General features: G+C 39.5%; 1 protein-coding gene across 9 annotated transcripts; it reads left to right on the top strand.

The window, feature by feature from the left end:
* Nucleotides 1–286: 286 nt before the first annotated feature.
* On the top strand, nucleotides 287–18,335 carry U2AF1 (U2 small nuclear RNA auxiliary factor 1). Of its 9 annotated transcripts, XM_041124700.1 has the most exons (11): nucleotides 329–420; nucleotides 1,382–1,936; nucleotides 3,030–3,117; nucleotides 3,327–3,383; nucleotides 5,294–5,324; nucleotides 5,916–5,982; nucleotides 10,211–10,260; nucleotides 10,882–10,980; nucleotides 12,096–12,229; nucleotides 12,557–12,649; nucleotides 15,297–18,335. In XM_041124700.1, exons 3-11 carry the CDS (start codon nucleotides 3,071–3,073, stop codon nucleotides 15,433–15,435), a joined length of 717 nt encoding a protein of 238 aa, XP_040980634.1. In that variant the 5' UTR covers nucleotides 329–420; nucleotides 1,382–1,936; nucleotides 3,030–3,070; the 3' UTR covers nucleotides 15,436–18,335. The 9 variants fall into 9 exon arrangements, with proteins under 9 accessions (XP_029876773.1, XP_040980632.1, XP_029876772.1 ...); XM_041124698.1 differs by lacking the exon at nucleotides 1,382–1,936 and having other exon boundaries at nucleotides 288–420; XM_041124701.1 differs by lacking the exons at nucleotides 3,327–3,383; nucleotides 5,294–5,324; nucleotides 5,916–5,982 and adding an exon at nucleotides 6,782–6,848.
* The last annotated feature ends 1,012 nt before the right edge of the window (nucleotides 18,336–19,347 follow it).

The following is a 19,347-nucleotide window of genomic DNA, read 5'->3' as shown; positions in this document are numbered from 1 at the left end:
TTCCCTCTGCTCTAGCGAAGGCAGGGCTCTAGGCCCGGCGGCAGCCGGACACCGGCCCGGGGAGCTCCCGCCGCTCCCGCCGCCCCCGCTCCGCTCCCAGCGCGGCGACCCCGCCGCAGCCCCTGCGCATGCGCCGCAGCGGCAGCGCGCAACGCGAGCGGGACCCACGCGCCCCGCCGGCGGGGGAGGGGAAGAGGAGAAGAGGCCCACCCCGCTCCCCAGTGAGGCGCTGGCGGCCCCGCGCGCATGCGCGAAGAGCCGTGCTCCACCGCCCCGCCCCCCCCCCCGCCTCGCTCGGTAGAAGTGTTTCCGGCGCGGCGGCTGTGACGTGCGCGATCGGCGCCGGGCTGTCCGGCGGGCGGGCGGGCGGTGGGAGATGGCGGAGTATCTGGCCTCCATCTTCGGAACAGAGAAGGACAAGTGAGTGGCCCATCCCCGCTTCCCGCGTCGCTCCCGCCGCTTCGGCGCCCCCGGGGGGCTGGGAGGGGGGGGCCTCGAGGGAGGCCGGAGGCTGGCGGCGGGTTCCGCGGGGCGCGGGGAGGCGCAGCGCCCGCCTGGGCGGCCTGTTCCGACCGTGGCGGTCAGCCCCCCTCCCCCCCCCCCCCCCCCCGCGGGGGGACCCGGCCCGTTTCTTCCCCTCCCGCCTCAGGGGCCTGCGGCACCCGCGGGACCGGGGCGCGCGTCGGGGAGTTCCTCCCCTCCCCCCCCCCCCCCTCCCCCGCCACCCCCGCGCGCTGGAACGTGGCGGCGCGCGGCCGCCGAGGGAAGAGGAAGCGAGGCGGGCGCGCTCCCCCCCCCCCCCCCCTCCCGCCCCTCCCCCCCCGCAAGGCCCGCGGCGGCGGCCGCCCCTCCTCCCCTCCCCCTCCGCTGGAGCGCGCGTGCGCGCGCCGCCAGGGACGGGGAGGGAGGGAGGGAGGAGGGGGGGCGCGCGCGCGCCCGCCCGCCCTTCTCTCTCGCCGCGTGGGGCCTGCGCGTGCCCGCGCCGCCGGCCCCGCCCATGCGCTTCCCTCTCCCCTCCCGGGCCGGGCTGGGTCTGTTCTCCTCGGGGACCTCCCTCCCCCCCCCCCCCCCCCGTCCTCCTCCCCCGGCCGCCATGCGGGTGTGCCCGCGCCTCGTGGCGCGTTGCCCGTCCCCCCCCCCCCACCCCGACCTCCCCGTCCTCCCCGCCCTCCCCTTCCCCCTCCTCCCGCGGCGGCTGCGCTTTTCTGGCGGCGGGCGGGAGCGGTCGGGGCCGCTGGGTGCCGAGCTTCCCGCCGCCACCGCCTCCTGCCAGAAAGGGCCTCTTCTTCCCCTTTTGTTCGTGCCTCTGCGCCTCGCAGCAGCCCGAGAGCTTCCGCTCTGCTGCAAGGACAGCGACTGGTTATTTCTCCCCCCTCCCCAGGGTGCGGAGGATTTCCCCGACTGCTGCATCCTGATCCTCAGGCTTCTGCCTGCAGCCTTCCACGCGTCGGGAACGCCTCTAGTTTCTCTGGTTGTTGGAAGCATACTTAGAAAACCCTCCTAACGAAAATTTGGTCACCGTCGGCCTGACCAAACCAACGTGTTTTTCCACTCGTAAAAATGCAAGGGGGCATCGATGTGCTACTGGACTAAATTACTCTTGTCAGCCCCTGGCCGTGAGGCTTCTGTTTTCCTTCTACTTTGTAGTGCTACATGCCGGTTCCAATTCGCTCGTCTGTCAGAAAAGCGATATCGGCAGCTTCTCTTGAGCTCTGCTACCGTAGATATATTAAGAACTACTCTCTGATACAATGCATTACCGTTTAACAGTATTAGTATATGCCCACACGGCAGGCATGAAACTCCTGTACTGGTTTTATTTTCTATTCAAAAAGCAAGCAGAACTCTCCAGAAAGTGTTGAAGGTGGAGGCACTATTGGAACTTTTATAGTTAGATTATTTTTTCTTTGTTTCAGGATAGAGTTCAGAAAAGACAGTAAGTATATTGTAATGCTAAGTATGTATTCTCAAAAACATAATGAAGAGTAAGCATGTTACAGTTTTACAGTAGAATGTTTTGCTAGAGATCAGATATGCTTTAGTACTTTAATATTTCTCCCCTCCGTGAGTTGATGTTGGTTACACAGGATTGTGGAAAGAATTGGTGTTAACTATGAGCATGGGAATAATAATCTTTCTTCCAGGAGAATTCTTATGTTTCACTTACCCATGTATAGCCCATAATAGTGTTCTTGCCCTTCAGAATTTTGCATTCAGTTTTCCCAGTCAAGGTAACTAATCTCCTTACGGTTTTCTTTCATCATTCCGTGTGAATTACAATAATATGTGAGAGTTTTACTGGCATTCCTAAATCAGCATAGTTTTGAAGGTGTCCTGAGATGATAGCTAATTCAAGAAAAGCTTGTGGTTTAAAAAAAATATTAAATGCTTCCTTTTAAAATTATTAACTACATTCATGGAAATGGCTTAAATAAAAGAATTTATTTTGCTTATGTGTAGTCTCTCTGTAACATGGTTTTTCTCTTACCTGAATTATTTCAAATATTGTGTTGGCAGCAGTCTGAGTTACCCTTAGAGTATAACTTTAAACAGGTGGTTTATAAAACATTAGGTAGGTGCAACTGTATCAGCTTTAAAGCAGGTATATTGCCTAGACTAGAGGGTTGCATGAACTAAGACACAACCATATAGCTCATAGTGTAACTTTTCAGACTGTTTTTCACATTATTTCCCATCCCATCACCCAGTGAAACTGATAGAAAGGCAAGAATGGAAAACCAGAAGGGTAAAACAGTAGTGATCGCTTCTGTCCGCGGTGGTGTCACGAATGCGCTTTGGGTTTGAGTAGTGGGTGAAATCGATTAGATGACTTGCTGTGAAGTAGGGGTAAAGAGGAATGAATATAAACAGGTTTGCTGTAATACTTTCCTATGCTGTTTTGATTTATTGTTTTTTCTATGTTACTTCTCCGCATCAAGATAAAGGCATTTAGGGCATATGTTTTATTGGAATTGCATATTAGTGTTTTCTATTCCAATATGTAACTACTTTGGTTTTTTTATTTGCAGAGTCAACTGTTCATTTTATTTCAAAATTGGAGCTTGTCGTCATGGAGACAGATGTTCTCGGTTGCACAACAAACCAACATTTAGCCAGGTTTGTTTTCCTTTTGTTTTCTTTCTTGTGGAAGTATATTCTTGCTTCTTTAAAATGTAGATTCTCAGATACAAGTGAATAATTACTGAGCTCCAGATTAACTAGTTCACTTTTGGCCCCAGTTTATACGGGTTTTTGGTTTTTGGGGGATATTCCATTTACTTCTCCCAGCATTTCTAATTATCTCCTGTCACCCTTAATGGCTGCAGGAAGCGATGCTGTTGTAAGCTTGCCTGTAGTAGAGACCAACCAGTGCTAACTTTCAGGTGAGTGTGCCTTCTCAGTGGTGTTTAGGCACTTAAACCATCCCAGATCTTTTTAATCACAAACAATGTTCCACCTGTCTCAAAGGTGTGAACTTAAGTCTTTTATGCATATAATAGAAGACGACTAATTAATAAATAAAAGCGACTCGTCTGTCATTACATTCGCTCTCTGACCCAGGCTCTTAAGTTTCAAGAGTAACTCGCATACTTCCTTTGAATGTGAAAGAATTGTTTCTTGAAAACAACTTGCCTGGTTGCTGAGGGTGTACATGTCAGTTGACTTGACAGATTATTTAATCTTTGGCTATGTGACTATTGTTAGAGACATGATATGTGACTGCATGTCTGCCAGAAAAGGAAGAAAGAAAGAAAAAAAAAAAAGGTGCAGTGGTGATAGGGTTTTTATTATTATGAGCTCTGTAGTTTTCAGAAATTATGTTCCTGGAGAACCGTATGCTTTGCCTCTTTCTATCACTGCTGATTGTCAAGGTATACAGGTACATAGATTTCTTTGAGAATATTGTCTGTGATAAGTAGTGCCTACGAAAGTTGTTGCATTATCAGCAGTTTTACCTACAAAGTTAAAGTTTACATAGCAGTGGAGTCCTCTGCAAGTTCATTTTAGCTGACACGGAGCAGAATTGATGAGAATGGTGGGCTGTTGTTGGTTTGGGGAGAATTAGGGAGGCAAGTGCTAGCTACGTGACTGGAGTTCAGAGCGATGGTGCTCATGAAGTTAAACTTTGCGAAGTGCGTGAGTGGGCAGGGGGAATTCTAGGGCAGACTGTCTAAGCTACTGATCGATAGGGACCATTGCTGGTACTTCATCTACAAAAACAGTCTTCCACTTCTGGGAATGTAATAATTTTTAATGTAAGTATTGTATCTCAAAAAGAATAGTGTCCATTTTCAAAACTACAGCGTGTTGCTGACCTACATGGAGAGCATGCTAAAATGTTATTGGTTATTTAGAGACCTGAATTCAGGTCATTGGCTACTGGAAAAATTTCTAAATTAGACAACTTATACAATAGTTGTCTTCAATTTAAAAAAAAAAAAACAAACAAACAAAAAAACCAACCCAAACTACGTCTTTTTTTTACAATTTTTTTTTGTGTGTGCAACAAAGATTTCCTCTGTCAGTGCAGCCTTTAGAAACTGTGGCTAGCAAGGCCAGCTGAAGTGGGTCAGCAGGGCATGTCAGATTCATCCAGTGATGTCTGGGACTGCTACAGCATCATACCTGGCAGATGTGCTGTACTGTAACATCTCTAACATACCTGGCAGACATGTAGGGTTCACAACAGAAATCTTTATTTGTATGCAGATTGATAATCAGCTGTGATAGAAAATAGAAGAACAGATACCTTACTAATAGGAAGTTACCGGCACAGTATTTTTATCTTGTGTTGCTATTGCTGGTGCAGCTACTTTATAGAAGAGCTGTGTTACGAAAGGTCGTGCAATCTGGGGTGATCAAATTACCACCAATCAGCAGAAACACTGTAACTATAAGCATGTTTCTGGCTCTCTCCAATTGTAGGCTAAAACATAGTTATTTTAAACCTGGGCCATGGAAGCACAAAGCTTTGGTTGGTATGATCATACCCATTGTAAAACAAGTGTGTGATTTTAAATGTGATGTTACAGATTTTTTTACATGTTAAGTGGGCAGCTTATGTAGGTATGACATTGTTGGTCCTGTGACTTCTTTAAGCTCTGATTTCTTACTGTGACTAATAATAATGTGTAAGCTAAAATTATTTGGGGATTGCAATTCATACTAACTAACATTGAGCTTGTATTTTAAGTAATCAAATTTCAATTTTTGAGCTGCTTACAGTGATATGGACGTTTGGAATTTTTTTGTAATATTAGTTTACTAACTTAAACATGGTTTGTTTTTTCAGACAACTTGATTTTAAGAAGAACGGTACAAATGTAAGGTTTCAAGTCTGCCTGGGCTAATTCTTCAAGTAAAAAGCAGAAGGGCTAAAAGGATATTGTCCTTGTTTGAAGGATCGGAAACATGTGAACCTATGATGCTATTATATTATTTAAACAGAAATTCCACCAAGAAATTCCTGATGCACAAAATGAGACATAGCTCTTGCCTAAAAACCTTACTGTCTGGTGTAACTTTTTAGACTCTGTGGCATTATGTATTACAAGCTGTGCACATAACACTTTTTTTTTTTTTTTTTTCCCCTAGACTTACAATAATGAATCTGGTCTTGAAAGTTAGGCATCTCCATATCATGTAGTTTGACTTTTTAGGTTATTGTGCCTCACAACTCCCACTTTGAGGATAGCTGTTGAGACAAATGCAGCTCTTTCTTGGTGGTTAATTAAAACTGTTTTCATAATATGATGGTCTGGATGCAATTTTGGAAGATATTCTGCAAATACAAAAGGAAGCCTTAAGAATAAAATATTACTTTTAGCTGTTTGCAAACAAGTTGTCTCTTTGCAATTGTCTATTATATGCACAGCAGCCAGTAGAATTCCCCTTTTTATTTTTTTTCCCCGCAGACCATCTTGATTCAAAACATCTATCGTAACCCCCAAAACAGTGCACAGACGGCTGACGGCTCACACTGTAAGTCCCACAGTTGGAGAAATTTTTTTAAAGAATGGTGTTAAAGAGCCCACTCCTAATTATGAGAAAATAATGTTGGCTTCTGAGCTGCTGACATAAAGCTGTTGCAAACAGGACAAGTGACGGAACTCTTCTTGCGCATAGATCAAGAACTTGTCAAATGTCTGCAATTCAGAATGCAGGATTGACTGCGTAAATTGGACTTGATGCAGATTCTCTTTTGCACTGCAAAGTGAAACTTGATTGCTTAGTAACTGCATTTTTTAAAGGGTTAAACTGCAGACATTTCTCAAATTCTTGATTTAACAAAAAAAAAAATAGGTGTATATATGATGTACGGTAAGTTTCCCAAAACTGTGGGTTTTCTTTCATCTTAACTTTTTTAGGAAAATGGAGATTTCATGTTATGCTGTAATTATTGTATTACTTCCTTTCCTGGGATTTTGCTACTCAGAAACCATTCAGTAAAACCAAATTCAGACGAATTATTATGGTTGTAATTTGAATACTGTTTGGATGCCATCTATTACATATCTGCCTGATATCCTGCAAAACCCCTCTATAGTAATATTGGTGAATAAAATAAAAAAAAATACAATAATGGAGTATCATGAGATCTCTATTACTTACAGTGTTAGGTTGATTCAGAAAGGTCACCAGCTAAGTGAAAGTTCTCCTTTTTGGGAGAGAATAACCACCTCTCTTTCAGCACAGACTCGGCTAAAGCGACCCTAAAGGAAACCGGTTTCTTGTTAAAATTATTTTCCATAATATAAAGTTGTTGCGTTTTGTATTTCAGACCATTGCCCTCTTGAACATTTACCGTAACCCTCAAAACTCTTCCCAGTCTGCTGACGGTTTGCGCTGTAAGTTCATACAAGTTCCTTCACTGGTTCCCTGGGCTTGATTGTCAGAGCTCAGTGTCGACTTAAGCTGGTCTACCATTTTAGTTTAACAGATCAAACTGACCACGTTTCATTAAATGTGTCCAAAACAAACACACATGCACACAAAAAAAAAAAAAAACCACCCCAAAAAATCCCCCAACTTTTTTGTCCCACTCACCTTCCTCCCTGCTCCCAAAACTGTGAGGGGAATCTGAATACCATCTATTAAATCAAAAAGGGTTGAAATTGTACTTCCCCTGTAAAGCAGTCTTGGTTGCACTGCTTGCTTCCCTCTGCCTTTCTCCCTGCCAGTTGCCTGCATCCTAGGAATGCTTTTCTGTATGTTTTGTGCTATCCATTAGGTTCCACTGTTTAAAAGAGCAGGACAATGACACGTTGACTTCATCCAGAACAAGCGTCCTGCTCTGTAGATGTTAGGAGAACTTGAATTTGAAACTTTTCAGACTGCATGCAGAAATTTATCCTAGGTTAATGCAGCTTCCATTTAGAGCCTACTTTGGAAGAAAACACTTTGACTGACAAACACTTCCCTGCTGGCAGCTGTCCTTTTTGGATAGGTGCATGCTTAAAATTCTTTCCATGCTTTGAAAATTCAAATTCCAAAACCAAGTTGCATATTTACCTAGGAAAATATATCTTTAAAAGTACTTTTGAGGAGGGGAAGGCATTTGGGTATGGTCATGAACAAATTTAATGACTCCTCATGAGGTAGGAATGGGCATAAGAAAACACACCTACTGTGAGACTGGCAGAAGTTAAATGACCAGGATTGTTGATCGGCGATTATTGATATATCATTGTGATTGAATTATCAATATTAGAATAAGATTTTTAAAAGAGAAAAAAAAAGTTTTAGGACCAAAAAGGATTGGTGTTACTTTCTAACTAATATTTCTTGTTGAAGTGAATATTGACTGTGTGGTAATAAAGCTTTGTTTGGCTATTCCTTTTTTTGACTGTTGGATTATAGACTAGTTCAGATTAGTTACCAGCATTTGATTAGACATACTTTGTAAAATCAGCCACTAACTTAAAAGTCAACGCTGTCTCTTCTGCTTCTAAAAGTAATAATGGCCCAATTAAGTAATTTGAGTTTTTTGTCACACAATCGAGCTAGATATGTAATGAGCTATGTAAGTCTGTCTAGATGCTTAAACAGTTCTATTGGTTTGTAGGCTTTCTTGTTGCAGATGCTTAGTAGTTAATGCTGTTTCAGTAAACCAAAAAATGTACAGTTGGGTATTTCCACTCTGTCCCTAAATTCTCAATGCGCTGGTAACTAATTTGCACAGAGTTACAGCAGTTTGGTCTGTAGAGCTGTTTAGATTGTACAGCTGCAAGAAAGAGTCTTGAACAGATTCTCTAGCGTTCTAAATGTTGGTATCCAACTCTAGTTTGTCTTGACAAGCGGGTAGCTATTTAACAGAGCCTAACTGTACCTTCTGTGGTAGAGCTGGAGCTCTGTTACCAGTAGGTTTGCTGAAACTCCTGGCTCCCTGGTTTTTTCAATATTTGTCCCTACTTAAGTACTGCATGTATTTTAAATGGATAACTTGGGTAGCTATTTAATGCTTTTGTTGTTGTTGCTTAACTGTCTTCCTTTCTATTGCCGTCGTAGAGGATTAACCTTAGTTTTGAACAGCAATAGTTTTCCTGAGTATTTTAATTAGTAATTGGGCTTCTCAAGGTTCAGATACCGGTAGCCCTGGAATATGAATGTTTGTAAAGCCTGTGCATATGTATGCTTCCCACTTTAGAAGGACATTCAAGTAGTCATTAACTAACTGTTGCTTATGATCTCCTAATTTGACAATGGAATCTCCTTATAAGTTTTTAGCACTTGTCCATCTGGTAAAAAGTAGTTATTCCCAGTATGGCTCACAGAGCCCCTGACATCTTTAAAAAAATATATCCTTAGGTATTAGTAAGCTGTTATCAGTGGTGTTGGCAGAACCTTGGGAATATAGTTAAGTATTAAACTGTCTAGAAATACCGGTTTAATGTTTGATATTCCTTAATCTGCTATATAACTGTGGGGAAGAAGAAAGTTCTTAAAAGCAAACGTTTCAAATGCAGAAACATTGTTAGCCTAAACTACATAACAAATGCCCCTTAGCCTTCTTCAGGAGGTGAGCTGGGTGGAAGAAAAGTAATTACAGTTCCAGAGAGTGTGGCTGGTTAATATTAGAGCCTTTGAAGAAAAATGTAAAGTTTGTCCAAATGGTAATATTAGCCAAATACAACTGAGCCCAAAGCATCTTTTTGTTTTTTTTCATAGCAGCTAGAAGTGAATAAACTCAGCTTTGTTGGCTCGGTTTCTTGTCTTTCACGTTCTGTGAACTAGAACAGTAGTGTTTGTAATTTAAAGGCTAGAATATTTTTCTAGCATAAAATGCAGGGTTCATTTTAAAACTGCTCCGCTTGATCTTAATAAACCACGTAACTGCTGAAGAGCTAATACATTAGGCTTTAATGTATACAGCTTCATGTAGTTTAAAATGCTGTAGACTGGAAGAAATAAATGAAATTCATTTTTATATTCTTAATGCTTTGAAAAATCAGCCAAACTTACATTGTTTTTTATAGCAGCAGGCAAGCAGCGCTCATTTGTAAAGTCCAGCTTGGAGCATGAAAATAATCTAACCTGAATATATGGCTGGCTTGTCTTGCACTAAAAGGTGTTCTGCAGGACTACAGAAAAATTAAGTGATATTCAAAATTAAACTAGAAAATTGCTCTCTACTGCAAAGCACTATGGTACCCTTCTTTGAGGGCGCTGAGAAAAGTGTGTCATTTCAATAACTATTTTGAGCAGATTTAAAAAAAATTCTGGGCTATGTTACATTGTGAACTCTCAAATTCTAGTGTATATGCTGGAGAGGTGGACATGTTAAAATGAAATTCTGCCTTTAGGAAGAGGAACACTAAATTGTAATAATGCTTTAAAATATGCAAATGTAACAAAGCACTTGCCTTCTGTTTAGGTAAAAATGTTGATAGATAGAGGGTGGGACTGTACATTTAATTTAAGTGATATTTCAAAGTAATTCCTTTCCCCTTTCTTTAAATTTGTGGCATACAAGTTTGGCTCTGATTAAAACTTGTTTTGATTTGATCATGTCAATGTAATGTTTTGACATATACTTTGGGGACTCAAAGCTCTTCACACATAATTATTTTTAATATTCCTATTAGTTAGCTCCATGCTATATGGTGTCTTTTATGCTCCAGGCGGCCTCTCTAGATTGTTTTGTAGTATGATCAAAATCTCTTCTTCCTTATTTGTAGGCTCTAATCGATATGACTCTTGATTTTTACAGGTGCTGTGAGCGATGTTGAGATGCAGGAACATTATGATGAATTCTTTGAGGTACGTAAAAGATGTAAAAATGCATTAAAATGTTCGTGGATTTGTCAACACAAATAAGTTAGATGGATTCGGTGTACAGCACAATTAGATGGATTCAGAGAAAAGCGCTTGTTTCCTCAGGCGTTTGTATAAAACTTAAAACTTCCAATGCTAAATATTTCCTGGTATAACCTTTGTTTAGTTTGGCTTTAACTTTACTGTTTATAATAGGCTTTGTTTAAAAATCAGCAACTTAAGCAATGTAGCATTTTGGTTCCATAATCCCCTCCTTTCCTGTAAATTTAAAATATACTTAATTATTTGTATAGAAGCAAATTAAATAAAACTATAGCATCAAGGCTTATATGTAGTGTTTTCAGTGCATCTTATGTATTCTGTAAAAACTGTATGCATAATGTTTTCCATAGCTTTTTATTGTATCTTGTTAGTGCTGTACTTACAGATGGACACAGTACAGGCCAAGCAAGTACAAATTTTAAAATCAGAAATGTAAAAAAAGGGGGTTTTGTTTTGCTTTTTTTTAAGAAAGGCCTTCTTTTGTGCTTACTAACAGCTAAATGCAATACTTCTTTACTTACAACTAATGTGCTGCAAACTTTTAATTGGTTGCTTTGTGCTTAGGAGGTCTTCACAGAAATGGAAGAAAAATATGGTGAAGTTGAGGAGATGAATGTTTGTGATAACCTTGGAGATCATCTAGTTGGAAATGTATACGTAAAGGTAGGATAAAGAGAGACATGTTTATATAATCAGTAGGGGTGGTATTGACTTACAATTTTAAAAGCTACTGTATGCTTGTAGATTTTGCGAGAGTAGCTCTTCAGGATATAAACTGCTCTCCAACTTCACAGTATAAAGTAGAAAGAGTGAAAATGTGAATGGGATCTGAAAGAAATTTTAAAGAGATGATGAGAAGCTTTCTTGATAGTCAAAATCTGTGTCATTTTCATAAAGATTAACACTCTTTTTTTTTTTTTTTTTTTTTTTACATTGTTATAAACAGTCACCACTGCTGGATTGTTTAGTTTGCCAGGATTAATTTGGGGTCTGTCTTCCCATCACTGCCTTTTAAGCACTTCATTATGAGCAAAGGTTAATTCGCAACAGGTGTGTTTATTTTCAACAGGTGCATTTATTTTCTAACTTCCCAGTTAAAGAAAACATCTTGTAAACAAGTTAATTTGGCAGTAGCTGGGTGGTTTAAGGTGCAAACTGGAGCACTTAAGTTTAGCTCTTAAAAGTCATTGGTATCTTTTGAATAATGAGTACAAAGTTGTCACCTGCAGAAATTGTATTGTGTCTGCACAGTGTTGGAGAGGTGTGAGAGTCTTTGAATATTTTTACTGTACATTCCCTTAACTGCAAAGTATTTTCATACCTAAAATTCTCAGCTGTGTAGGTCATAATCAGAAATAAGTTGGTTTTAAATTTGAAATTCCTTTTCACAGTAAAACACCTGCAAATTTTTAAGTTTTACATTCATCATAAAACAGGATCAGATTTTTGTAAATTCTAATCTAAATGAATGAGAGCTTCAGTTCTTATGCAGATTTCTCTTAAATGTCATATCTTTTAATACAAGCCACAAAACTTGAAAGACCAAATAGAACATAATTAAGAGAAAATGTCAATGTTTTGATTAGCTCTGAGACCTGATTAATGAAAAGCTAGCATCTTTACCCTTGATTTGATGGACTATCCCAAGAACTCTGAAGTAGCTTCTAGTTTGATTACTAGTCCTAAGCCTCAGATGTTGCATAACTGATTTGATAGGAATCTTTGATCTACTTCTGTTGCTTCTCTGTAATGTGAGAAAATGTTAATTTTGCTTTTAGTTTCGCCGTGAAGAAGATGCGGAAAAGGCTGTGATTGACCTGAACAATCGCTGGTTTAATGGACAGCCCATTCATGCTGAGCTTTCACCTGTGACTGACTTCAGAGAGGCCTGTTGCCGTCAATATGAAATGGGGTAAAAAGTGACTCCCTCTTTGCCAATGACAGTATCTTTGAAATCGTTGCACTGACATGGTGATTGCTTTGGCTGTGGCTTTTATGTTTAGGAAGAAAACCACTTCAGATGTTAAGATGGAGGACCTGCACTGAACCTCTTGGCTTTTGCCATCTTTTTAGGATTTTGATCTAGGGAGTCAGTGTCAGTAAATGATGCTTGCAATTAATGGGTTTTAATGCTAGATGTGATTAACTTTTAGATGGCTAGAGGTCCCCTAGGGCTTAGGGCAAACAGATACAGTGTAGAGCTGGGAATTTTAACTGTCTCTCTTGAATTCTGTTTCAGAGAGTGTACGCGAGGAGGTTTCTGCAACTTTATGCATTTGAAGCCCATTTCTCGAGAGTTAAGACGTGAGTTGTATGGGCGTCGTCGTAAAAAGTAAGTTTGCTTTTAAACACGATTAAAACAGGTAAATTAAGGATCAGTTGCTGAAAATTCTGAAGGCAAATCTTTAAACTTAAGTCCTCTCTTTGTTTTTTCTAATGCAGTTCTGACACATGCCAATGAAAGGGCATCATGTAAAGCTGGCAAGTGGCCAGTTACAACAAAGGAATAGGTTTTTGTTTAGGAAAAAAAAAAAGTTATGGTGCTTGCTCTGCAGTGCTGTGGGTGCTGAAGGTTGATGTGGCTTTGAGAGAAGGCAGGCTTCAAGAAGAATATTGACTGAGTTACTAAGTATATAGGACCTACCTGTGGTTCAAATCTCCAAACTGCGAGCTTACAGGCAGACATTATTTGGGAGAAGTATTGCTTTATGCCTTTTCTCTATTTTATTCTCTTCTAAATGTATTTGCTCATGACCTCTGTTAGAAGCAGGCTACTTGGCTAATGGGCATTTTGGCAGGATCAGATTGGCCACTTTCAGCATTATGCACAATCAAGCATATCTATAGATTATATTCAGGACTCAACCTTATTTAACAGCTAACTTTTCTAGCCTGTATTCATTCCTTAGTGTTAGTAACAGGCAGTCACTGTATTGAGCTCACTTTTTGTTAACACTAGCCTCACAGTGTGACCCTTCTTGATAGGAATTCTTAGTAAGCCAAAGGAATAGTAATATTGCTTAATGGCAAAAAAAGATTGTGATAAATAAATTTTATTATTTATTTATATTAAATTACTTACTTATTAAGGTACCTTGTAGAAAGGCTTATACCACTGCTGTTACTATGATACCTGTCTTGTGGATGGTTCACTTTGAGCTGGATTCAATCTGCTTGCTTTTAGGACCTTGCTGTTTAGGATAGGCATATAACTTTATTGAGTTTCTTTTTATCTAGAGCACAATTTTGTAGGTTTCCTTCAATCACAGAAGGAGCCTGGGATTATGAACATGTTTTTTCTATAAATGTCTCTAATTGGCAGTGTCTTAGAATTTGTGAGGATGAATTTAACTTTGGAAAATGTAGATTGTGTTGCTTAGGCACGTGTATTTGTGCCTAAATACTTTCCTAAAATATCCCAATTAAAACTAATTTAAACTGAAATGTAAGCTTTTAAGATGTTTGAATGATTTATGAAAAAGACGATGTATGCTCTTGTATTAGCCTTTTGGTCATTTTTATGACTCTGGATCTCTCAGACGTAGTAAGGCTAATTAAAAGGTATCACCTTTTATTGCAAGAAAGATCAGACTTGTGTGTTTGGCTTTGGAATATGATTGTTTTACCCATAGCCCAATTTCAGTCTGTGGTAAAACAAAATAGCTGAATCCTCCATCCAGTTTTGTCTTTATTGGCACTATTTAAATTCTTTGTGCACCTGAAGCTGTCACAGGTTAGCAGTAAGGTTTGATATAAAAAAATTGGTTCTTGTGTCAGTGGGGTTTCACAGGTAGATCGTATAAACTAGACTGACCTGAAAGTAGTTCTACACAGAATGAAATATATAAGGTTTTTTTGAGTAAAGGAGGGTAAACCAGAACTTTTGAATAACAGGTTAATTTAGTAATTCTGGACAGCTCGGTGGCATGCAAGAGTTATGTCTGTGTGTCTGTCATAGTAAAATGCCCAGAGAAGTTGTGGATGCCCCATCCCTGGAAGTGTTCAAGGCCAGGTTGGATGGGGCTTTGAGCAACCTGGTCTAGTGGAAGGTGTCCCTGCCCATGGCAGGGGGGTTGGAACTAGATGATCTTTAAGGTCCCTTCTGACCCAAACCATTGTATGATTCTATGATAAAATTTGTCACCACATACTTGCACCCCGAAACATCTCACTGTGGAACAATATTCTGCAAACTTAAGACTTGTAAGCATTCGTTTCCCAGAGCTTTTTAGTTCTGTAATTTCTACACCTATTTAAAACTGTACTGTTTACCTGTTTTATAAAATTGACTTTTCTAAAATGTTAAAAACATTCAAACCACTCTTTTCCTTGACAAGTGCCATGTAAGCTATAAATCCGTAGTAGCTGTGTTAGCAATACATTCTGGGTGGTTTTAGCTTTCTTCCTGAATTTAAGTCATTGACCTCAGAGGTAGGGAAGATTATTTGCAAATGCTGGTGGCTTCTGGTGGGGGTTGGGGGGAGAAGGAAAACAAACAAACAAACCACCAAAAAAAAAAAAAAAAAAAAAAGGCACTGAGTTGTAACTGCTAGTTAATGCCATTGATTTAATAGGAGTGGACTTACACACAGCTGTAGGCTTTTGGTGTGTGTTGTTAAGAGCTATTCATAACTGCAAAAGCAGGTGTCCCCTTCTCTTGCTGCTTTAATTAGCAGCTGTGTAACAGTGCATTTGGTTTCTCTACATGCCTTCCCTTAAGTTTTGCACATCCATTGTAATGGATGACTGGCAGTGAACAGTGGAGTCTTTCAACAGTACGTGTTGACTCCTCAGTATTAAGTTTGTTCAGTTTGTAAATATGTGGTTTTACAGCCTGAGTGCCAATTTACCAGTCTTTCTAATGCCACATCATCTTTCTTCTCCCTCATTACTTATATCCTTAAGTGTTCCACTGTGTGGTACTGCAAGTAAATTGCCAAATGTGATGAAACAATAAAATGTTCAAACTTTCTTTGAAGGCATAGATCCAGGTCGAGGTCCCGTGAACGTCGGTCTAGATCCAGAGATCGTGGTCGTGGAGGTGGTGGTGGTGGAGGAGGAGGACGTGAACGTGATAGGAGGCGGTCAAGAGATCGTGAAAGATCTGGTCGATTCTGAGCCATGCCATTTTTACTGTATGTCTGCTAGAAAGTGTTGTAGTTTGACCAAACAAGTTCATAATGAGATTTTTTTTAAAGATGGGCTTCTGAATAAAAAATTTGTAGTGATACAGTATTCTTTGTGTAACTTGTTTCTTGTGGGGGGAGTCTTTTTAACTGTCATTCCTCTATCTTGACAAATACCTGGATTAACTATGCCTGAGGGAAAGGTGGTAAATGTATTGGAGAAGCGCCAGTTTTGTTTTTGTTTTTGTTTTTTTTATTTGGGTATAATTTGAACTGTTGATGAAAATGTGTGTGTATATAATATAAAATATTATATACATAGTAAAAATAATATACTGCTTAAGAAACAGTTACATAAGTTTCCCTTTTCTGCTATGCTGTCTGCTTATTTAGGTTAGTTTAGGCACATTTAAAAGGAAGGCTGTGCGAAACGCATTTATTTACCAAGTAGAAACGCTTAGTTACAAAAATGTATGTTTGTTTGTTACCAGAAGTCTGTGCTCTGTCTTTCAATGTGACTGTGGCATTTACAATAAATCCAATTTCTTGGTGTAAAATCTAGAGCCTATTTTCTAAGCACTCTGGAGTAGTTGAGCTGCTACTCCTGGATGTGCCAGAGTTCATAGTTCAATTTTTTTTTTATGATTCCTGACTAAATTCCTTGTCTTTGGCTGGAAAGAAAGTTGCCTAGTGCAGTGTGGAAAAAAAAAAAAAAACCCTAGTATTTTTATTGCAGTGATTCATAATAGGCAGGTGAGGTTTTTAAAAAAACTCATGCTCCATGCAACATGATACATAAGATCTATTGAAGGAAATGCAAGGTCCTAAATACAAGGACCAAATTTCTTAACAGACTGATTATTTTTTTTTTTTCACTCTATGTTCTCCTAGCTGTCATTTAATGAAAAGCATTTTGTTAGCATTCAAGGCATAGGAAACTAATTGGATGCTAGTGGGAAAATATTTTTTTTCCACCTTTACTTGCTTTCTGATAGTCTGAAGGGCGATAAAGGCTGATGTATAGATGGCAGTTTCTTCACAAACGACATCTTTCTTCTGTCTGAGTTTTAACTGAATTACACACTAGCTATATATCACAGCTTGTGTATCTCATAAGGAGTTAAAGCTCTAATTGAAATATTGCTGGAACATCTTCAGAGACAATTTGTACAATGGCTGACTTGCAGTTTAACTTCATTCATGTCTGCTTTTATTCAAAGTGTAATGTAGTAAGAAATTTTGGTCAGTGGTCATATTTCTGCAAGACACAACTTTATGTACATGAAGCTACATAATACAATATAGCTTTCCAATGGGGGAGAGAATTTACTAGTGCTTTTTTAGTCGTGAATCAGATAACTTGCTAAATGAGAAATCTGCTCCTGGATTATTATTAACAAAAAAAAAAAGGAAATAAATAGAAAGGATATGGAAGCATTACATAGCCAGATTAACAAACCAGCTTCTCTCTGTCTCCAAAATAAGTATAAAGCCATTTTGCTCACTGGAACTTGGAGTTGGCAAACATAATATTGAAAAATGAGCTTTTCTAAATGAATCTGCTTTGCCTCTTACAACTAAATTCTTGCACCAATTCAGTTTGAATTTATTTTGTTCACATTGGATGGTTTGGCCAACCAGATTTTGGAACTTATTTTGCCAGTAACCTTTGTAAAGAAATGTATCACTCTATGTGAAGATGGCTTGACTGCTTGTGTTTTGTTGCAAGTACATAAATTAAATTATGCTTTCTTTTCACTGGAAGAAATCGAGCAGTGCCTGGCAATAAATGGCTAAACTGAAACCTGTGGTATTTCTGCTAGGCATTAGGAATTTAACTATGATAATTTAGTTCTTGCAGTTCACAGGATATTAATCCAGTTCCATTTCCTCTTTAGTGAGATTTAGGATTATTAGTGAGCTAATTTAAATCTCATGCTCAAGAAGGTGAGGATAGTATTTCTGTTTTTTTAAAAACAGTGACTAGTATAATGTGGATACTATTTAAAAAGGCTTAAGATCATTTTTACGCAGATTAATGACACAAGCAGATTTGCTCTATAAACAAGTTAGTTTTAAACTAGTGTAAATGTGTCCCTGTAACAACTTTCATCTGTTTTATCTAAACCCTCTTAAACTGCAGGTATATTTTTGTGTGAACAGATAGCAGAAGGTGATTTCTCCCTCTCTCCCCAGTACAGTTTTTCTGAAGAAAGCACTCTTGAATTCCACCGAATGCATCATTTTATGGTCTGATTGCACAGCTACCCAAAAATTAACCATGTAACTGGAATATGTCATAATGGGCACTAAAAGCAGTGGATTTTACTGGATACTCGAAGGAAAAACTTGTGCATTGATCATTACCTGATCGTGTAATGATTACCTAGTGACAGCATTCAACATATAAACTAAGCTCATGACATATCTTCAGTTAGGTTCACCAGTAAAATTCATCAAACTTGAAATTTAAACTGCACAAATTTGGCTGAACACTTCTACATGGTAGTCCAAACTATTGGTTTACCAATACAAACCAAGTGGAAATCCTACCTCCCCCTTCGATTGTTGCTCACAATGTCTTAGAGTAAATTTTTTTTTTCCCTCCTTCCCAAAGGTACCTACTTCTCACAAATACTTCATTGTTGACTCTCCTGTTAAACAGTGGATCTTAATTTATGGAATTCCTTTACCTCAAATAAGTGACAGCATACAGTATTTTCTGAAGTCTGAGTCAATTAGGTTGAAACTGTTAATCCCAAGTGGCTTCCTCTTATTTGTATTTGGCTCTTATTCTGTGAAAATGCTGCTTGTCCATGAATATGATGTATGTTGAGACTGTAAAACCAAATGGAGAAAACTTGTTCAAAATAAAGCCTTTTTTTATAAGAATCTGACAAAAATTATCCCTTTCTTTTAGATGGGATGCTGCTCCTTAAATGACTAATGAGGACATAGAGTACATGTTTCAAATTCTTAGCTCTTGTCTTGAGCTGTTTTTTGAGTGATTCTTTGCCTTCTGTTTTTTAGAGCTGGTGGAGTGTGTCTTTAAAAAAAAAAAAAAAAAACAAACCAAAAAAAAACCCCAAAGCAAAAAGACCCCCCAACCTGTCCATATTTAGTTGATAAAGTTGAAGTATCAAAAGCGTGCAACTGGGGGTTAGGAGTTGGGGTTTTGTTTGGTGGGTTTTTTTAAATTTGTAAGGGTTCTGGTTGAGAGATCCTACAAGTTTCTGTTGTGGTGGTCTGTAGAGAGCAAGAAGGCTCAGTTTTGACAGAAGGAGCATGTTTAATTGAAGAAATGAGTAATTGAAAGGGGTTATGGCCTTTTAAAGATTATTCTTCCTAGTGTTAATTGCTCAAGCTGCAGAACTTTGGGTGTTAATGACTGTCTATTGCCACTGTTGAACATCAGCACCTTAAACTGCATCTACTGTCTTTAATACATTAGAAATGAAAGTGCTTTCATAGCAGTTGGGGGCCAGGGGGGGGATGTTAATCACTCTGTTCTCCAGACGCTTGTAACTGCTGATGCTGCTGCACTGATGACTGCCCCAAAAACCAGTCCTGTTCAGGAAAAGTCAGAGCTAAAAAATGGAATCGAGTTGGTGTGCACTCACTTCAGCTGGTAAGGAAGTAATGCCTAACTGGTAAGGCTGTCATGGAAGAGAATATTTGTAGCTGTATTTGCCATTTATTGCAAGGTTGAAGCTGAGCTGTATTACTGTAGAGCACAATTTTACTTTGGAGTGCCTGAATTTCAATTTTTTTCAAATCAAAATTACAGCCAAATGTCTATAGAATAAATTAAAATATCTTCATGTTGAATTGATACATGATGCATTCTAAAACTATGCACAAGTATTTCTGAATGAATCTGATTAGCTGATGTCCCCAAATTATT

The sequence above is a fragment of the Aquila chrysaetos genome, chromosome 7 (genome assembly GCF_900496995.4).
Source record: "Aquila chrysaetos chrysaetos chromosome 7, bAquChr1.4, whole genome shotgun sequence".
Classification (NCBI taxonomy): domain Eukaryota; kingdom Metazoa; phylum Chordata; class Aves; order Accipitriformes; family Accipitridae; genus Aquila; species Aquila chrysaetos.
Note: the sequence above shows the minus strand (reverse complement) of the source record. Positions and strands in the feature narration are given on the sequence as shown.